General features: G+C 29.4%; 4 protein-coding genes across 8 annotated transcripts; 1 reads left to right on the top strand and 3 right to left on the bottom strand.

Moving 5' to 3' along the window:
• Nucleotides 1-1593: 1593 nt before the first annotated feature.
• Nucleotides 1594-2090, bottom strand: LOC109859479 (peptidyl-tRNA hydrolase 2, mitochondrial). The gene has a single exon (XM_020437776.1). The coding sequence runs from the start codon at nucleotides 2067-2069 to the stop codon at nucleotides 1656-1658; it is 414 nt and encodes a 137-aa protein (XP_020293365.1). The 5' UTR covers nucleotides 2070-2090; the 3' UTR covers nucleotides 1594-1655.
• LOC109859482 (cytochrome c oxidase assembly factor 4 homolog, mitochondrial) lies at nucleotides 2082-3840 on the bottom strand. Of its 3 annotated transcripts, none has more exons than XM_020437780.1 (3): nucleotides 3251-3840; nucleotides 2417-2573; nucleotides 2082-2197 (listed from the first exon to the last, which is right to left on the bottom strand). In XM_020437780.1, the coding sequence occupies exons 2-3, from the start codon at nucleotides 2522-2524 to the stop codon at nucleotides 2096-2098; spliced, it is 210 nt and encodes a 69-aa protein (XP_020293369.1). In that variant the 5' UTR covers nucleotides 2525-2573; nucleotides 3251-3840; the 3' UTR covers nucleotides 2082-2095. The 3 variants fall into 3 exon arrangements, with proteins under 3 accessions (XP_020293369.1, XP_020293371.1, XP_020293370.1); XM_020437782.1 differs by lacking the exon at nucleotides 3251-3840 and adding an exon at nucleotides 2982-3069; XM_020437781.1 differs by lacking the exon at nucleotides 3251-3840 and adding an exon at nucleotides 2675-2693.
• On the top strand, nucleotides 3017-7414 carry LOC109859476 (ras-related protein Ral-a). 3 transcript variants are annotated; one of them, XM_020437772.1, is made up of 6 exons: nucleotides 3021-3217; nucleotides 4578-4697; nucleotides 4958-5166; nucleotides 5308-5482; nucleotides 6216-6332; nucleotides 7114-7201. In XM_020437772.1, the coding sequence occupies exons 1-5, from the start codon at nucleotides 3089-3091 to the stop codon at nucleotides 6330-6332; spliced, it is 750 nt and encodes a 249-aa protein (XP_020293361.1). In that variant the 5' UTR covers nucleotides 3021-3088; the 3' UTR covers nucleotides 7114-7201. The 3 variants fall into 3 exon arrangements, with proteins under 3 accessions (XP_020293362.1, XP_020293361.1, XP_020293363.1); XM_020437774.1 differs by lacking the exon at nucleotides 3021-3217 and adding an exon at nucleotides 4112-4286; XM_020437773.1 differs by lacking the exon at nucleotides 6216-6332 and having other exon boundaries at nucleotides 3017-3217; nucleotides 7114-7414.
• A 2039-nt stretch (nucleotides 7415-9453) lies between these two features.
• LOC109859489 (LETM1 domain-containing protein LETM2, mitochondrial) lies at nucleotides 9454-14067 on the bottom strand. The gene is made up of 7 exons (XM_020437790.1): nucleotides 13847-14067; nucleotides 12832-13283; nucleotides 12465-12635; nucleotides 12059-12376; nucleotides 11511-11984; nucleotides 10976-11416; nucleotides 9454-10874 (listed from the first exon to the last, which is right to left on the bottom strand). The coding sequence occupies exons 1-7, from the start codon at nucleotides 13902-13904 to the stop codon at nucleotides 10473-10475; spliced, it is 2316 nt and encodes a 771-aa protein (XP_020293379.1). The 5' UTR covers nucleotides 13905-14067; the 3' UTR covers nucleotides 9454-10472.
• Between the last annotated feature and the right edge of the window lie 267 nt (nucleotides 14068-14334).

The raw sequence follows: 14334 nt of genomic DNA, 5'->3' as shown, positions 1-14334 counted from the left end.
ATATACATACATACATATATATATATATATATATATATATAAAACAAAATAAAATCACAAAATTCATCCGATCCACAAAATTCGTTTTACAAACGTATCTTTTCCAAACAGCAATTTTTACTCATATCGTATTCATCAACACTTAATTAAAACAAATCCATCAATATATATACATACATATACACACACACACAAACATATATATATATATATACACATATATATATATATATATTTTCGCTTACATATAGCAATTCTATATGCCTTTTGGTTGTACAAAACAATCTTGTATTATACATGTAAGGATAATTGAAATCTCATAATAAGGTATATACACATTTTTGATGACGTCTTTTAATTCACATCTTGTAATTATTCCATGTCTATTCTATACGAAAAATATGATCATCATGCGCGCTTGTGAACAAAATTAGTGCAGAACAAAACTTGCATAACTTTTGTAATGATGTGATCGAATTATTTGAAAGTTGTTTATAAAAACTGTGTAAGATTTATATATGATTTGTTACAAGATTAGCAAACGTGTACAAGTTTTATTTTGTTAATATTTTAATTATTTAAAAAAATCGATTAAAAAGACAGTCATTCGCTCAGATTGATCAAAGACGCTGTTAATTAAATAAGTATAATTTTTAGAATTTTATGTATGAAAAACTTTTATATCTGGTTTTATTTCTTCTTTTATACACAATCGAATAGTTTTACTCTTTGTCGAAACTTTTTATTACATCACTACGATGTGTATTATAAAGAATATTAATAATATAAACACCCTAAAGAAAACTTTTATGCAAGAATGAAAAAAATGTAAACACAACATTCTTCCACACAATAGTTATATACTGTTATTGAACACGGAATATACTTTGTAAAAAAAAAAAGAAGAAAAGAGATCCAATATGTGCGTTTACACTAGCTATAAGTACAGTTTCCTCTGTCACTCTATTATTGCTCAATCTTGTAATAACTTGGATAGTATAGTTGTATATACATTTTTTCTCAAGCATATTTTAATGTTCAACATTTATATATACATCGTAAGATCTTTTTTTGTTTTGATAAATTTATGTATTTTCTGATATCCACATATGTGAAACTGTGTTTTTTATGTTTAAGTGTAGAAAATTAGTTTTTGGTGCATTTTTTTTTTCTAAAATTTAGTCATAGAATTATGCTTTGAAGATTATGTCTGGATTTGAGTGTTATCTAGACACGTGTAAAATTGTGTGGATATCAGCATATATAGTTTATTTTAAAAAATTTGTGTTTTTAAGTGTTTTGAGGTGCTTTTCACAGATAAATAGAGAAAATGGCATTGTATAGCAGAAACATTTATTTTAGTATAATGTGTGAAATTACTATAGTTATGCCGTTGTAGAATTTGAGCGTTAAAGAAAAAACTTTATTTAAGTAATCTAAACGTGATATAAAACACTTGATTCTTGTAATTGTTTCTTAGCAATAATATAAAATTGTTTTATATATTTAAGACGCATTATATATATATATATATACATATATATATGCAATGTCGAATTTTCTCACCCAACAAAATATTTTTCATAAAACAAATCGAGTCAACTGGAAATCTTTATTCTTATTGATATATATACACACTCCTATATTTAAAAAACTTATAACAATCTTAATTTCCATGTAAGGCTATTGATAATTTCAGTAGAATCTGGTCCTATACCAACAACTGTAATTGTGCCTGGTTTTAACTGAGTTCTACCAGCATCTTTTATTATGGCAGTGATCACACCAGCACGTTGCGCTTTATCTGCCAAGGCTAATAATTCCTTTTCATTTGGTATTTTGACAACGATCTTAGGTTGTCCAACTTGTAACCAGAATTGAAACATTTCTTTTTTCGCTTTACTATTTAAGGCCTGATAACAGCACTCTAATGCAGCATGGGCGCATTGAGCACCAACTTTTCCCTTTCCCATAGCTATGTCTGATCGAACCACTAATACCATTTTACAGTCTTCTCCCTTCCAAGTAGGAGAGAACAAAGATCTGATGTATCTACTTATCAACCACATTTTCTTTAAATCATACTATCTTATAATTAATGTCTTTGTTTTTTTTCTGTGTGTTCAATCATACATTCCTTAAATTTTTTTACTTCATCCTGACATTTCCTCCAATCCTGATGCTCAGCTATACAGTTCTGAAAATAGTACAAATACAGCAACACTTTTTGTTTGATAAACTAATTTAATTGACATCTTTTAGAAATTTTATTTTTTATTAACATTCAAAGGTACATACTAACGTGTTATTACTTAAAACTAAAATATATGGAAAAAAAAAACAATTTTTTATTATATTCCAACACAACGATCAGTTGATAATGTAATCGATTAAGAATAATTATAAATGTACGAACTTGAACTTGATAATGCAATTCCATGCAACCGGTTTTCTTCAGCATGCGTTCGACAGTATCTTCGATTTCAACAGGATCGTCGATGCTAGCATTTGCTGATGCTGTCATGTTTACAAACACGTCGATGTTTAGACAAAGAAAGTCGTAAATTATAGTTCTGTAATAATCAAAAAATCATACTCGTTAATTATCTAAATCTGATTACTCGAGAAAGCTCGACAATCTTCATAGGGTTAGGTTAGGTTATATTATACACACGCTTGTCCATTTATTTTTTATGCAAAAATATATCTCTATAAAGCCCCTTGCACAATGGAAGTAATAGCGATAGAAATAACACGGTTTTAGACACAAAATTCCAACTCGTCGGAAATTTTATCGCTATTGCTTATTCTGATTTTCTGATCTGCATTGATACACGTGTATATTTTTGTATGTTAGATTCCGCTGTTCCTACCGTTATTTATAAATATAAACTCTTTACAACTGTTATTATTTCTATCGCTATCGCTATTCCGTCCATTGTGCGAGGGGCTTTAATTAGAGGCTGTGTTCCAAAATTTACTGTCAGTCATTGAAAGTATATAACATAGCGTAACGTGAACTATAGATTTGTAATGCCGGCAATGAATATCGAAACGCATCCAGAGTGTGCGATTGGCCATTTGGACGATGAAAGCGCCATCGTTGTTTAACTGCCGGAACTGCCGGTTGCGTGAAAGTAAACCAAATGCAGGTGACGGCTGTGTGAGATCATTGAATGCACGGATAGTCGTTTCGGTCTTTGCACAATTTTCAAAGGTATTTATAAGACATTTCTTTGTAATTGCGCACGTTTCAATGACAGAGCGAGCCGTGAACGCCGGGCCGGTTTCTGACACTTTCGGCGGAACCGACACGTCTGGTCTACGTAAAATCCGCTATTGTTCCAAGAGAACGTACACGGCACCGCCTTTTTCGTTACACACACTTGTACTTTACATTCCACGACAGATTCTGTTATATTTCTATTTTCGAATAGACGCACTTCGCACCGATCAATGTGTCATTCGTTAATTCGTACACAACGCCTCGCGTCAGCCACTTCCTGCAAATTTCTTACGTGTCACGTTATAATTTATTTATAATGATTGTTCTTCTCTTATCAGATTCCACGTATGTAAGTGATACATGTCGAAAAAAGAAAAAGTAAAATCGAAGTATATTTATATATATGGTTACGAGAGGAAAATGTGAAATATATATTTGTACGTGATATATCTCTTGTTTCTTTGTTTTGTGTGTTTGTTTTTTTTTATTTAGTTGGATTTTCATCAGCAAAGGGGGGAAAGAAATCGAAATGAATTGTGAACACGCAATTTGTTTGTGTGTAATTTAAACCGCAGTGTATAAATTTATTTTTTCAGTTTTTGTAATATATATTACACCAATACGCAGCTACTGTTATTTAAAAAATATTAGTGGAATATAATACAATTTTGTTATTGATTTTTTACAACTTAGCGTAATATCAAATAGAAATTCTCTCTTGTTGTAAAAACTTTATGTTATAATATATCGATTTCGATAATATAATGGCACAGAGATTCTAGACTAGACAATTTTTGTAAAATATAAAAGAAAAATTTAAATATTAAATACATTACACACAGTCTCTCTTTTTTCTTTTTTTCTCTCACTCTCTTTCTAGTATTATTATTACTACTTTTCTCATGTACTACATAGCAAACTCATATTTCATGTTAGCATACTTTCCTGTATGGTATGATGTATCAGAAACACAAAATCATATCTTGACCTTAGTCTTAGATCTCTCACACTGATAATACATTTTCCCATCCTGGTATTGTTAACTCCTGCTCTAATTAAGGTAGGTAATTATCATAAAGTAAACTCTTAAAAAAAATGCAAAAGATATATGTATATATATATATATATATCTGTTAATCAATTATAAACTTATTGTCTTTCTTTGGTTATTTTCATTTTGTTTCTATTATTGTATACATACATTTTGCTAAAATATAAAATTAATATAAATACAAACAAAAATTAATTTATGATATAATTAGATATTTCTAGAAAGTGTTTTAAGTAAATGTGATTATATGCTTTTAAGATAGGAAAGATATTTAACAACTCCACTTTATCTTAATTGAAGGTAATTACCACAAAAATGTCGAAGAAACCAGGAGCTACCCAAGCAATGCATAAAGTCATCATGGTTGGGAGTGGAGGTGTTGGAAAATCTGCTCTCACATTACAGTTTATGTATGATGAGGTAAAAACAAGTTATGTTTTTATAAACAATATTTGTTTACGCATTGTTAGCACATTCAATATTGCATATATAATTTACATAATTTTTTTCTAATATTCTCATATTTCATCTGTTAAATCTTTTAAATTATTTCTAGAGAAAGAGTGTATATATTTTAAAAAAGATTTTTTTTAATGTTTACCATGTCATTATATAAAGTAAGATTTTGTTTTTTAATATAATTTTAATATAATTAATCTTAATTATAATGTCAAAATTAGTTTGTTGAAGATTATGAACCTACAAAAGCAGATTCCTACAGAAAAAAAGTAGTATTAGACGGACAAGAGGTACAAATAGACATTTTGGATACTGCTGGACAAGAAGACTATGCAGCAATTCGAGACAATTATTTTCGCAGTGGGGAAGGATTTCTCTGTGTATTCTCGATAACAGAAGATGATAGCTTTCAGGCTACACAAGAATTCAGGTGAGTAAATTTTAACATATTAAACTGTTTATTGTGTATAAAATCCCAAAAAACGAAATTTCCAAAGAAACTTATTTATTTTGTGGATCATATTATCGGTTTATTCCAGCTAAACCAAAACAAACACTTTTTTTGTCATAGAGAACAAATTCTCAGGGTAAAAAATGATGAGAACATTCCATTTTTATTAGTGGGAAATAAAAGTGATTTGCAAGAAAAAAGGAAGGTTAGTTTAGCCGAAGCTCAAGCAAGGTCTCAGCAATGGGGTGTTCCTTATGTGGAGACAAGCGCTAAAACAAAAGAAAATGTCGATAAGGTAAAAATGTTTACACATAATACAATATTTCAATTGTTGTTTTGAAAAGATATATCATCAAGGATGTTTTTTTTTTTTTTTTTTTTTTTTTTTTTTCTTATTTTTAATATATATTATTTAAGAAATAAAGAATTCTAAAAATGTGTTATTTTTCTTTTATCTTTAAGTTCTTAGTTCTATTTATTAACAACATTCGGTGTTTTCACTCAAATAAAAAACTTCGAAAGATTTTCTATGTTTTATTTTGTAAGTTTAAATATTTTATAACTTTGTTTAAGTAGATTTATTCTTCATAAAACATAATGTCAGATATTTACAGAATATTCATATATCTTATATATATATATATACGTATTTAAATTATTAAAACTGATAGATGCATTTACATGTATTTATTGCTTTCACATTTATTTTTGATGCACTCACATCACAGTATAACGTAATGTGCGGTATATGAATCAGTTGCACGAAATATATATGCATTTTTGAATAAGCTTAAGTCTGCAGTTTATGTATATTTAAATATATTTATATATGTATATATATATATATATATATATATGTAAATATATATACATATGTTATTATTTATATCACACTACATGTGTGTTGTACTACCGCTTATGTGCGCATAATTCTCACATTTTTTTTATAAATACAAGAGTAATGTTTATTTTATATAGCACACGTTTTTTGCCTTAAAGCTTTGAGCATTCGTATTGCACATTTGCAGGTGTTTTTTGACTTGATGCGTGAAATAAGGTCACGTAAAATTGAAGATAAATCAGCAAGTAATGGTCGAGGTAAAGACCGTGCCAAGAGGAAGAAAAAGAAGTGCATTATTCTATAGGTTTGCCAGTTTTCTTGCACGTATTTTTTTTTATTGTTTAAGATATTTGAAACTTGCGTTTTCTCATTTTAGCAAATTTTGTTGTTGTGTGTAGAGAATGTTAATGTTTAATTATTGTAATTTTTGTTCTCAATCATTTATGTGTATACATATGTGTGCGCTGTTCACGCGGCTCCCGCGACACATACGCGGTGACCCCCGCGTAACAATATATATATAAATGTACGATCATTAATCAAAATTTTAAAAAATATGAATTATATCATACAGAAAATACATATATGCATGCATGCGTGTGCGTATGTATATGTATGAATGTATATATATATATATATATATGTATATATATACATATATAGCTTTTGAAAATTATTGATACTTTAAGTTCCATTATTACAAAGAAATTATTTACCAAGTTATTTACATATGTGCAAAATAGATATAAAAAAAAAAAAATAGTGTCTATAAAGCTTATCACAGCTTATGCAAGGCATGTGTTTGTGCTTTTCTTTTGTTAATAATTCAATATATTACACTAATTAGATATATTACACAAATGAGACATATAGTTACATATATATATATATGAAAAACAATTATACACATTATATATGTAAAAGTGAAAATTACACGTATAACACATATCTAAAATTGAATTTTGTTTAGTTTAATTATTACCATCATGACATGTAATAATACTGCAGTGAAATATTTGCTCTGAAAAACACACAAATCAAAAGTTTAAAGAATAAAAACTATATTCAGCGTTATGACATTACAGGTATTCTTTGATTTAATGCGAGCAATAGCTGCTCGTAAGGCACAGGAAAATCAGGGAGATGGAAGCGAACGTGACAAGCCAACAAAATGCTGCGTCTTGCTATAACAACAAACATAAAACAGTGCATAATTTGTATTATGAAAGCTACAATCTCTATAATTGGAATCGTATATAAGAGAACTGTATTTATATAAAATGAAAGTTTTCTGACACTTTACAGTGAATTGACAGTCTTTAATCTTTGCTGTTTACTGTATATGTAACATACGTGAACACGGAATATATTCAAACTTGAGACACATTTACTCTATGTATATATCACATATATATATATATGTATGTATATGTGTATATATTTTACATTCTGGTATTCCTACTTAAAATATATTTGAAGAATTTTGTATACATATACATACATATACATATATATACACATATATATATATGTACACATATATCTTATATTTTCTATAAGATTATTAAAATAATGTATTTCAATAGCATTTATATTTTTATTACTGTTCAGTCTATACTATTTTAGTATTTCATTCCTATGATACACAATTTATGTTAAAAAGCCAAAGCTTAAAAAAATAATATAAAAGTGCAGGTTTTTTATATGCGGTAATTACTTGTTCTCAGAGTGCTGAAACAAATAATCTTGATGTGTATTTAAGAAAATTTAAAATATATAAAAAGTATATTCATATGTCTTATAAATATTTTCTACTTTTTGTTTTTTTAGATGTTATTTGTGCAAATCATGTAAAAATTATATATACGTTGAGAGAAAAATAAAGTAATTACGTTCTTAAGTGATCTTTGCATTACTTATCTGCAACCTCCAATGAGTTCAGCACTCTATTGTTATATTTAAAAAATTTAGAAATTTGAAAAATATAAAAAATGTTTTATTAATAATTTACAAAATTTAAAATAGTCATAACACTGTAAAGTAACGAGAAAACTTTAAGTACTATTTGTTTTTCTATGTGCGTATTGTAGTTTTAATAATATTGTGTTTTGTTTTACATATATAGTTTTGCAACATTAGGTTTTAGTTTTAAAGTTTTTTTAAAAATAGCATACATATAACAGTTTGATATATTTCGATTTATTTTTTGAGCAAAAAAGATTTAAAAATTTCTTTGAAAAAAAAACAAACTTATTGTAATTTTATATTAGTATCGTAAAAAAACCATTGCAATGGTTCTTTTGTAATTGATGTTACTCGCACATCTGAAATATCGAGTCACAAATATTAGATAAAAATACAATTTTTATATCTAACATGATAGACTGTAAGTAGAGACTGATCGTATAAATACTTAAGTCGCTTATCTAAAAAGAAAGCTCCACCTCTGTGGAGTGTGCGTTTATTGCAAATATTAATATGACTAAATTTTTAATACATCTTAAAAAACGGAGAGACATTTTTATAGAATAATCATTAAAAGTTCTCAAAAAATTATATTTATAGATTTCTTGAAAGAAAAGCAAAGTATCTGTATTGAAGGTTGATTTGATACTTTTGTACTGTTGACATTGAATGCGACTTTTAATTGTTTAATCATTGTTTATGTAAAGAGATTAATCAAACTTTAAAAACTTTGAGTTAAGTTTTAATAGCAATATTTAAACTCGAATATAAATAAATATTCGAGAGATCAATTAGATTTTTCACTTTTAAATGTTTGTGATCTGCTATGTTGCACAAGTTTAAAGCATTTTTATGCAAATCTCAACGTACTTTTTTTGACTGATTATTCAACTGTTATTTATCTCAACTCATTTATATCTTTATTGTGTAATAATTTAATTTTTAAAAAATATACAGAGATCCACATATAAAAAATATACCTCAACCTTTATATATCAGAAATATACATATAAAGGTTTATACTTATATTAACTTTTTTGGTAAATGTGGAAAGACAACAAAATGGAGGAAAGAAAACAGATGAGAAATATGCACAATAAAAATGTTGTAAAAAATTCATTTTTTTAGGACATTTAATAATAAATTTTATTTATCTCGTTTTCTGAGAAAACTTTAACCCTATAAAAATTTAAAAAAATAATACACTTATTACTTTTTACATATATATTTAGACTTTCATGCGCAGAAGTAAAGAAATAGAGCACTCTGAAAAAATGTGTTATCTTGTTGAATTTATATATATGTATTATATATATATATAAACACATTTATGATATTTTGAACGGCCTTCACCTCAGTTAATCACATATACAAAGTAATGCAAATGTATAATACATATTTTCATGTACATGTGTCTTTAAATTCTCTTTCTCTTTCTCTCTCTCTCTCTCTCTCTCTCTTCGTGTATATGTGTGTATGTGTATGAGATATAACATTTTACACAATATTTTCACATAGAAATATTTTTCTAACAAAATCCTGTTTGCAAATTTAGAACTCTATGTAGCACGAAACAAAAAAAATTCGTGTGTATATATATATATATTGATTTATTTTCACAATATATATATTAACTCTTTTTTATAACAACTTTGCTCTGTGTTTCACAAATGGTAAGTTATATAAATTACTGTACAGTTTTTTGTTTTATAGCTCAATATATGGCTGCGCTATGTGAGCTATAATTAATATACACTCGTACTATAAATGTACAACAATAGCGCTCAGAAAGGTGGAATGATTGTTTTATAGGTTTACTGCAAAGTTTAACTATATTTTAACGAAAAGAAAACCAAACAGGTTTTTTGCTTTTTTCTGTAATTTATTGTCAATATTACGAGAATAATATTATAATCGCTTCTTTTTAAAAAAAAGATTTGTGTGTAACATCGACAATAAGTTTCAGAATCAATGATCAATGTATTAATTTTTATAATTGTTTTACCAATAAAAGGGAACAATGATGCTATTAAATGCATCACAGTCTTTAAAAGAAAATTTCGGTTTTTTTTCTATATGTGAAGTGTAAAACATGAAACTAAAGATAATTCGCTGTTACTCAAATATTTCGTACAGTAGACGTATATAAGATATTTATATATCCGCATTCGTATTTTATGTACAACACAACATATCGATAATATGTTATCTGTAAGTCATGTATTGACCAATTGTGAAATAATCTTTTGTGCCTGCAATACACGAATATAAAATTCTTCTCTTTTTCATTTTATGTAAGTTTATATACTTTCTATTCGTCGAAAAAATACGTAAATATTAGAAATTGTTTTCTAAAGACAATAATATGTGCAAAGTACAGATAGAAATCTATACCTCACGGTATTAGATTTCAATAAAAATATTGCTCTGATAATAAAAATTAAATTTACGTTAATATTTATATTTCATTGTGCGCTAATCACAGATGTGTTTTTGTTCCTTCTGCTTTTTTTGCCGATGGTGGAACGTTCGGTGAAAGAGGAGGAGTTTTTACTTCGTCAGACTTGGAGTCGGTCTTGAGAACGGCGGCTGCTTTTTGTTTACCTTCCTCGACGGAAGAATCTACATAGGATTCTCTTATGGCATCGTCCGTTAGTTCTTCCTTTCCAAATCCTGGCTCAGTTGTTACAGGTGTAGCCGGAACCGTAGATTTATGTCCGGCCTTAATCTCCTCATCCTTGCCTATTTTGCTGTCCTTTTCTAATGATTTTTGTAATTGTTCTTCCATTTTCAATATCTCTTCTTTGTCTATTAACTCTATCAATTCGTCCACTTGTTTTTCGCTTAAATTCACATCTTCTTTACCTATTAATTCTACAACCTGAAAAAAAAATTTGTATAAAATAATTAATGTAACGCGTTTAAGTGCGTAAAAATAATATGTAACAATAAAAAACTATATAAATCGGCTTTAAAACATACCTTTAAGACGTCTTCTATTTTTATAGCTCCGTCATGATCATTGTCAATTTTTCCTAAAATTTCTGTTATGCGTTTTAATCGATGATCGTCTGGAACATTTTGAATTTGCTTAATTGCCGCGACTAATTCGTCTATTTTAACTAATTCTTCTACATCCTTGGCATCCCGTTTTTCATCAGGACCCAACAATTCTATTCTCTCTTTGACCTTCTTCTCGGACTGCTCAAGCTCCAATAAAACAGCATCCATCTTTGAGATCATTTTATTCACTTTGTTAAACAGTCTCTTAGCACCTTTCGATACTCTAATATTTTCTATATCCGCTTGACCTTTAGCCTCTGCTTTAATTTGATATAGTTCCTTAATATCCTCTTGATACTCTGCCATTTCTTCTTTAAGTTCTTTGAGTTCTTCTTTTTCTACAACCATTTTCTTGTTGTCCTACAACAATTGCAAATTATGTTACAAAATCCTGTGTAAAAATTAAAAGATGATCAATTAAAAACATCTCTTCTTTTTTTCTTGTTTTACTGACTTTGCCGATTGAATCCAGAGCCTGTTCCAAAACTTTAACATCCGTAGCGGTAATTTCATCTTTCGCAGCATTGGATTCCACAATAGTTGGTTGTGGTTCGGTTTCCTTCTTCTCTTTTCTTTCTTCTTCAATCTTCTTCTCTTCCATCTTTATAATTTCAATGTTCGTTCTATGATCCAGTTTACCTTCTTTTTCCCCGATAGCACCCTTTGTGAGAGCCACAACCGTATCGGGCAAGGCCGAAATAGTCGCCTTCAGTTTGTCTGACATAGGCACTGTTTCCGGTATCATAAGTGCTCGCGACAGCAACAGCAAAGAGGGCGGAACTTTTTTAATCAAACTCAGATCCAACCATTGTGATAATTGTTCTCTCAGCCTGTTCTCTGGCAACCCGTAAGCGCGCATACCACGAGCTCTGCACGCTTGTTGCAATTCAGCCCTAGTCAGGGTATCGACTCCTTCCTTTTCGATTAGCTGTCAAAGGGAATAATACGCTTTAGCTGTTAAAGTCTAAAAAAACTTTTACAGAAAAATGTAACTATACAAACTTTGTCGTCCGCAGTAAGACTTCTCAATCTCATCCTGAGTAAGAATCGTAAGAAATTTGTCGTTCCAAGTGTTTGCACATCCAATACACGGCATAAAGCAATTAGCTGAGGCCGCGAGAGAGAATCTAATGTAATTTCGTCTTCAAAGAGTTTGCTAAATTTCATAATTTCTTCGTTCGTTGCAACGGCACCGGATGTCCGTACTTTGTAAAAGAACTCCGCGAATTCTTTAGCTTTTTCAGATCTGTAATGATCCGATGACTGTACCGCCATTTCGTCTAAGGTTTTTTGCAAAAATTTTGCCATTTCTATCTTGACCTGTTTAAAAACAAAAAACGGCAAAGCATATTTACATGCGCTTACTTATCACTCGCTATGAATACATACTTCGATGTTTTTTTTATACCTTCAAGGCTTGTTTCAATTTATCTTCTTTCTCAGTTGCTGTTTGAAAAGTAGATGGTAGCATACCAGGAAACAGTTTGATCGCCACAGGCAGTAAAAATTCCATAAAAGGAACAATAATAAACACAGAGAAAGGTATCAATCTGAACATATTTCCAGTTGTTTTTACAAGCTGTCAAAATAATTGATTATATATAATAATAATAATTGTAATAAATTTTAACACTAATGTCTTATCTGAAGTACGTTCCAAAATCTTACTTTGGTAAACTATAGTACACGTGACACAAAATATAGCATTTTAGTAACCAAGGTAGGATTTTGAAATGTACTCCTGTATGTGTGTTACAGTTTTCTGCTTGACGTACCAAACGATGCTCCCTCCTACTGAGTTCCTTTCCATGTAAAATTCTCCATATTAATTTAGCAGAAACTTTCATATCAAGTCCCAATAATCGAAATCCATGATAATAATGCAATATTTCACCCTTGATTTTTTGCCATATTGTAACCTTAGCAACAGCCTTTTTTGGCTCGCAATGTTTAACAACACTGTCTGTCATTTTCTCTTTGAGTTCTTTCTCTTCTTTGATATTTTTTACTGTTTCTTCCACTTTTGACGATGGTTCCTGTCCTTTCCAGTTTGGCGTCATATAAAACGTTCGGATTTGTATATACGGCATATTGTTAACATACGCCGACAACACCGTAGGCTCCGGCAACAAGTTTTTTCGATTTTGATTAAAGTTAAAAGTATAAAGTAAAGCTATACTACCCATTGTATGATTATTATTATACAATAATTTAAACGGGGAACATCCTAAAATGAATAAAAAAGTTTGCGATCACTAAATATATAAAATTAAAGAACGTCTGTATTACAGTATGTAAATAAAATAAAAAATAAAACACTACGAGCACAGATTTGTTTTTACTACTAACATCTAGAGTAAAACACTCCAAGTTATTGTCAAATATCGGGTAACATTAAATGCACACAAAATGACTGAGCAATGAAATAATAACAGTTGTATATGCAAAAAAAAAACACGAAGGTTCTTGACAACTATGTGTACATATATACAAAGCTATATACATTAGAAAAAACTTAAGAGACATGTGGCGTGACATAACCTGTGGCGATATCGCGTTTTTTTTAACAAACGTTAAAACGGACGAGACAATTGAAAAAAAAATATCAAAGTGTTACAATGCATCGTTAATTTTACAGCGACGAGTCGATATCGTTGCGCGTGCAAAATTAACAGAAGCATTTTTTTTTTTTTTTATGACGATATATATACACAGTATTACAAGTTGCAAAACTTGTGGTGTAATCTATAATGGGACGTGAAGTAATAATACGATGAAAATAATACGAACGTCGAATGATTCCACCGTGCTCGATTATCATCCGTTTCGTGTGAATCAAAGTGTTCATGGCGTGTTATTTTCCCAGCGGGTATTTAAATCGGTTGAAATTATCGGATCGGTTCACTACAAACATGCGGCAAATTATGTATCACCGTATCGTCCGCTTTGAACATAGCAGCTCAAAGATCAGCTGGTACACACAACCGACCGGTGCTACCACCACAAGTGACGAGCGCGAGTGAATGAGTAAGATAAGAGAAAGAGAGAGATATAGATAGATAGACAAAGAGAGAGAGAGAGAGACTCCGCTGTTTTTTTCCAACTCATTTATGCGATTGATCGGATTTATACCGGTTTATGTTTTATGTTACTGCCGATTTCTACTTCGCGTTGTCAAGACGCAAATTAAAATACAGGATGAAAATAAATAATTCGAACCGATTTGCGAGAGTGGTTGTATTTTAATTTGCGGAACAGAACTGACCAATCGATTCAGA

This window comes from Pseudomyrmex gracilis, unplaced genomic scaffold, assembly GCF_002006095.1.
Source record: "Pseudomyrmex gracilis isolate BER0280 unplaced genomic scaffold, ASM200609v1 scaffold_264, whole genome shotgun sequence".
Lineage (NCBI taxonomy): Eukaryota > Metazoa > Arthropoda > Insecta > Hymenoptera > Formicidae > Pseudomyrmex > Pseudomyrmex gracilis.
The sequence above is the reverse complement of the archived record's forward strand: the minus strand, read 5'-3'. Positions and strand labels throughout refer to the sequence as shown.

Excerpts from the sequence above, each read along its gene's own strand:
- LOC109859482 (XM_020437780.1), bottom strand. The coding sequence starts at position 2,524 with ATGACAGCATCAGCAAATGCTAGCATCGACGATCCTGTTGAAATCGAA. Across the intron at positions 2,198-2,416 it reads AATTGCATTATCAAGTTCAA|AACTGTATAGCTGAGCATCA; the intron begins GTTCGTACATTT and ends TACTATTTTCAG.
- LOC109859479 (XM_020437776.1), bottom strand. The coding sequence starts at position 2,069 with ATGTGGTTGATAAGTAGATACATCAGATCTTTGTTCTCTCCTACTTGG.
- LOC109859489 (XM_020437790.1), bottom strand. The coding sequence starts at position 13,904 with ATGAACACTTTGATTCACACGAAACGGATGATAATCGAGCACGGTGGA. Across the intron at positions 13,284-13,846 it reads GCACGGTGGAATCATTCGAC|GATGTTCCCCGTTTAAATTA; the intron begins GTTCGTATTATT and ends TATTCATTTTAG. Across the intron at positions 10,875-10,975 it reads AAATAGAAGACGTCTTAAAG|GTTGTAGAATTAATAGGTAA; the intron begins GTATGTTTTAAA and ends TTTTTTTTTCAG.
- LOC109859476 (XM_020437772.1), top strand. The coding sequence starts at position 3,089 with ATGAAAGCGCCATCGTTGTTTAACTGCCGGAACTGCCGGTTGCGTGAA. Across the intron at positions 5,167-5,307 it reads CAGGCTACACAAGAATTCAG|AGAACAAATTCTCAGGGTAA; the intron begins GTGAGTAAATTT and ends TTTTTGTCATAG. Across the intron at positions 5,483-6,215 it reads CAAAAGAAAATGTCGATAAG|GTGTTTTTTGACTTGATGCG; the intron begins GTAAAAATGTTT and ends GCACATTTGCAG.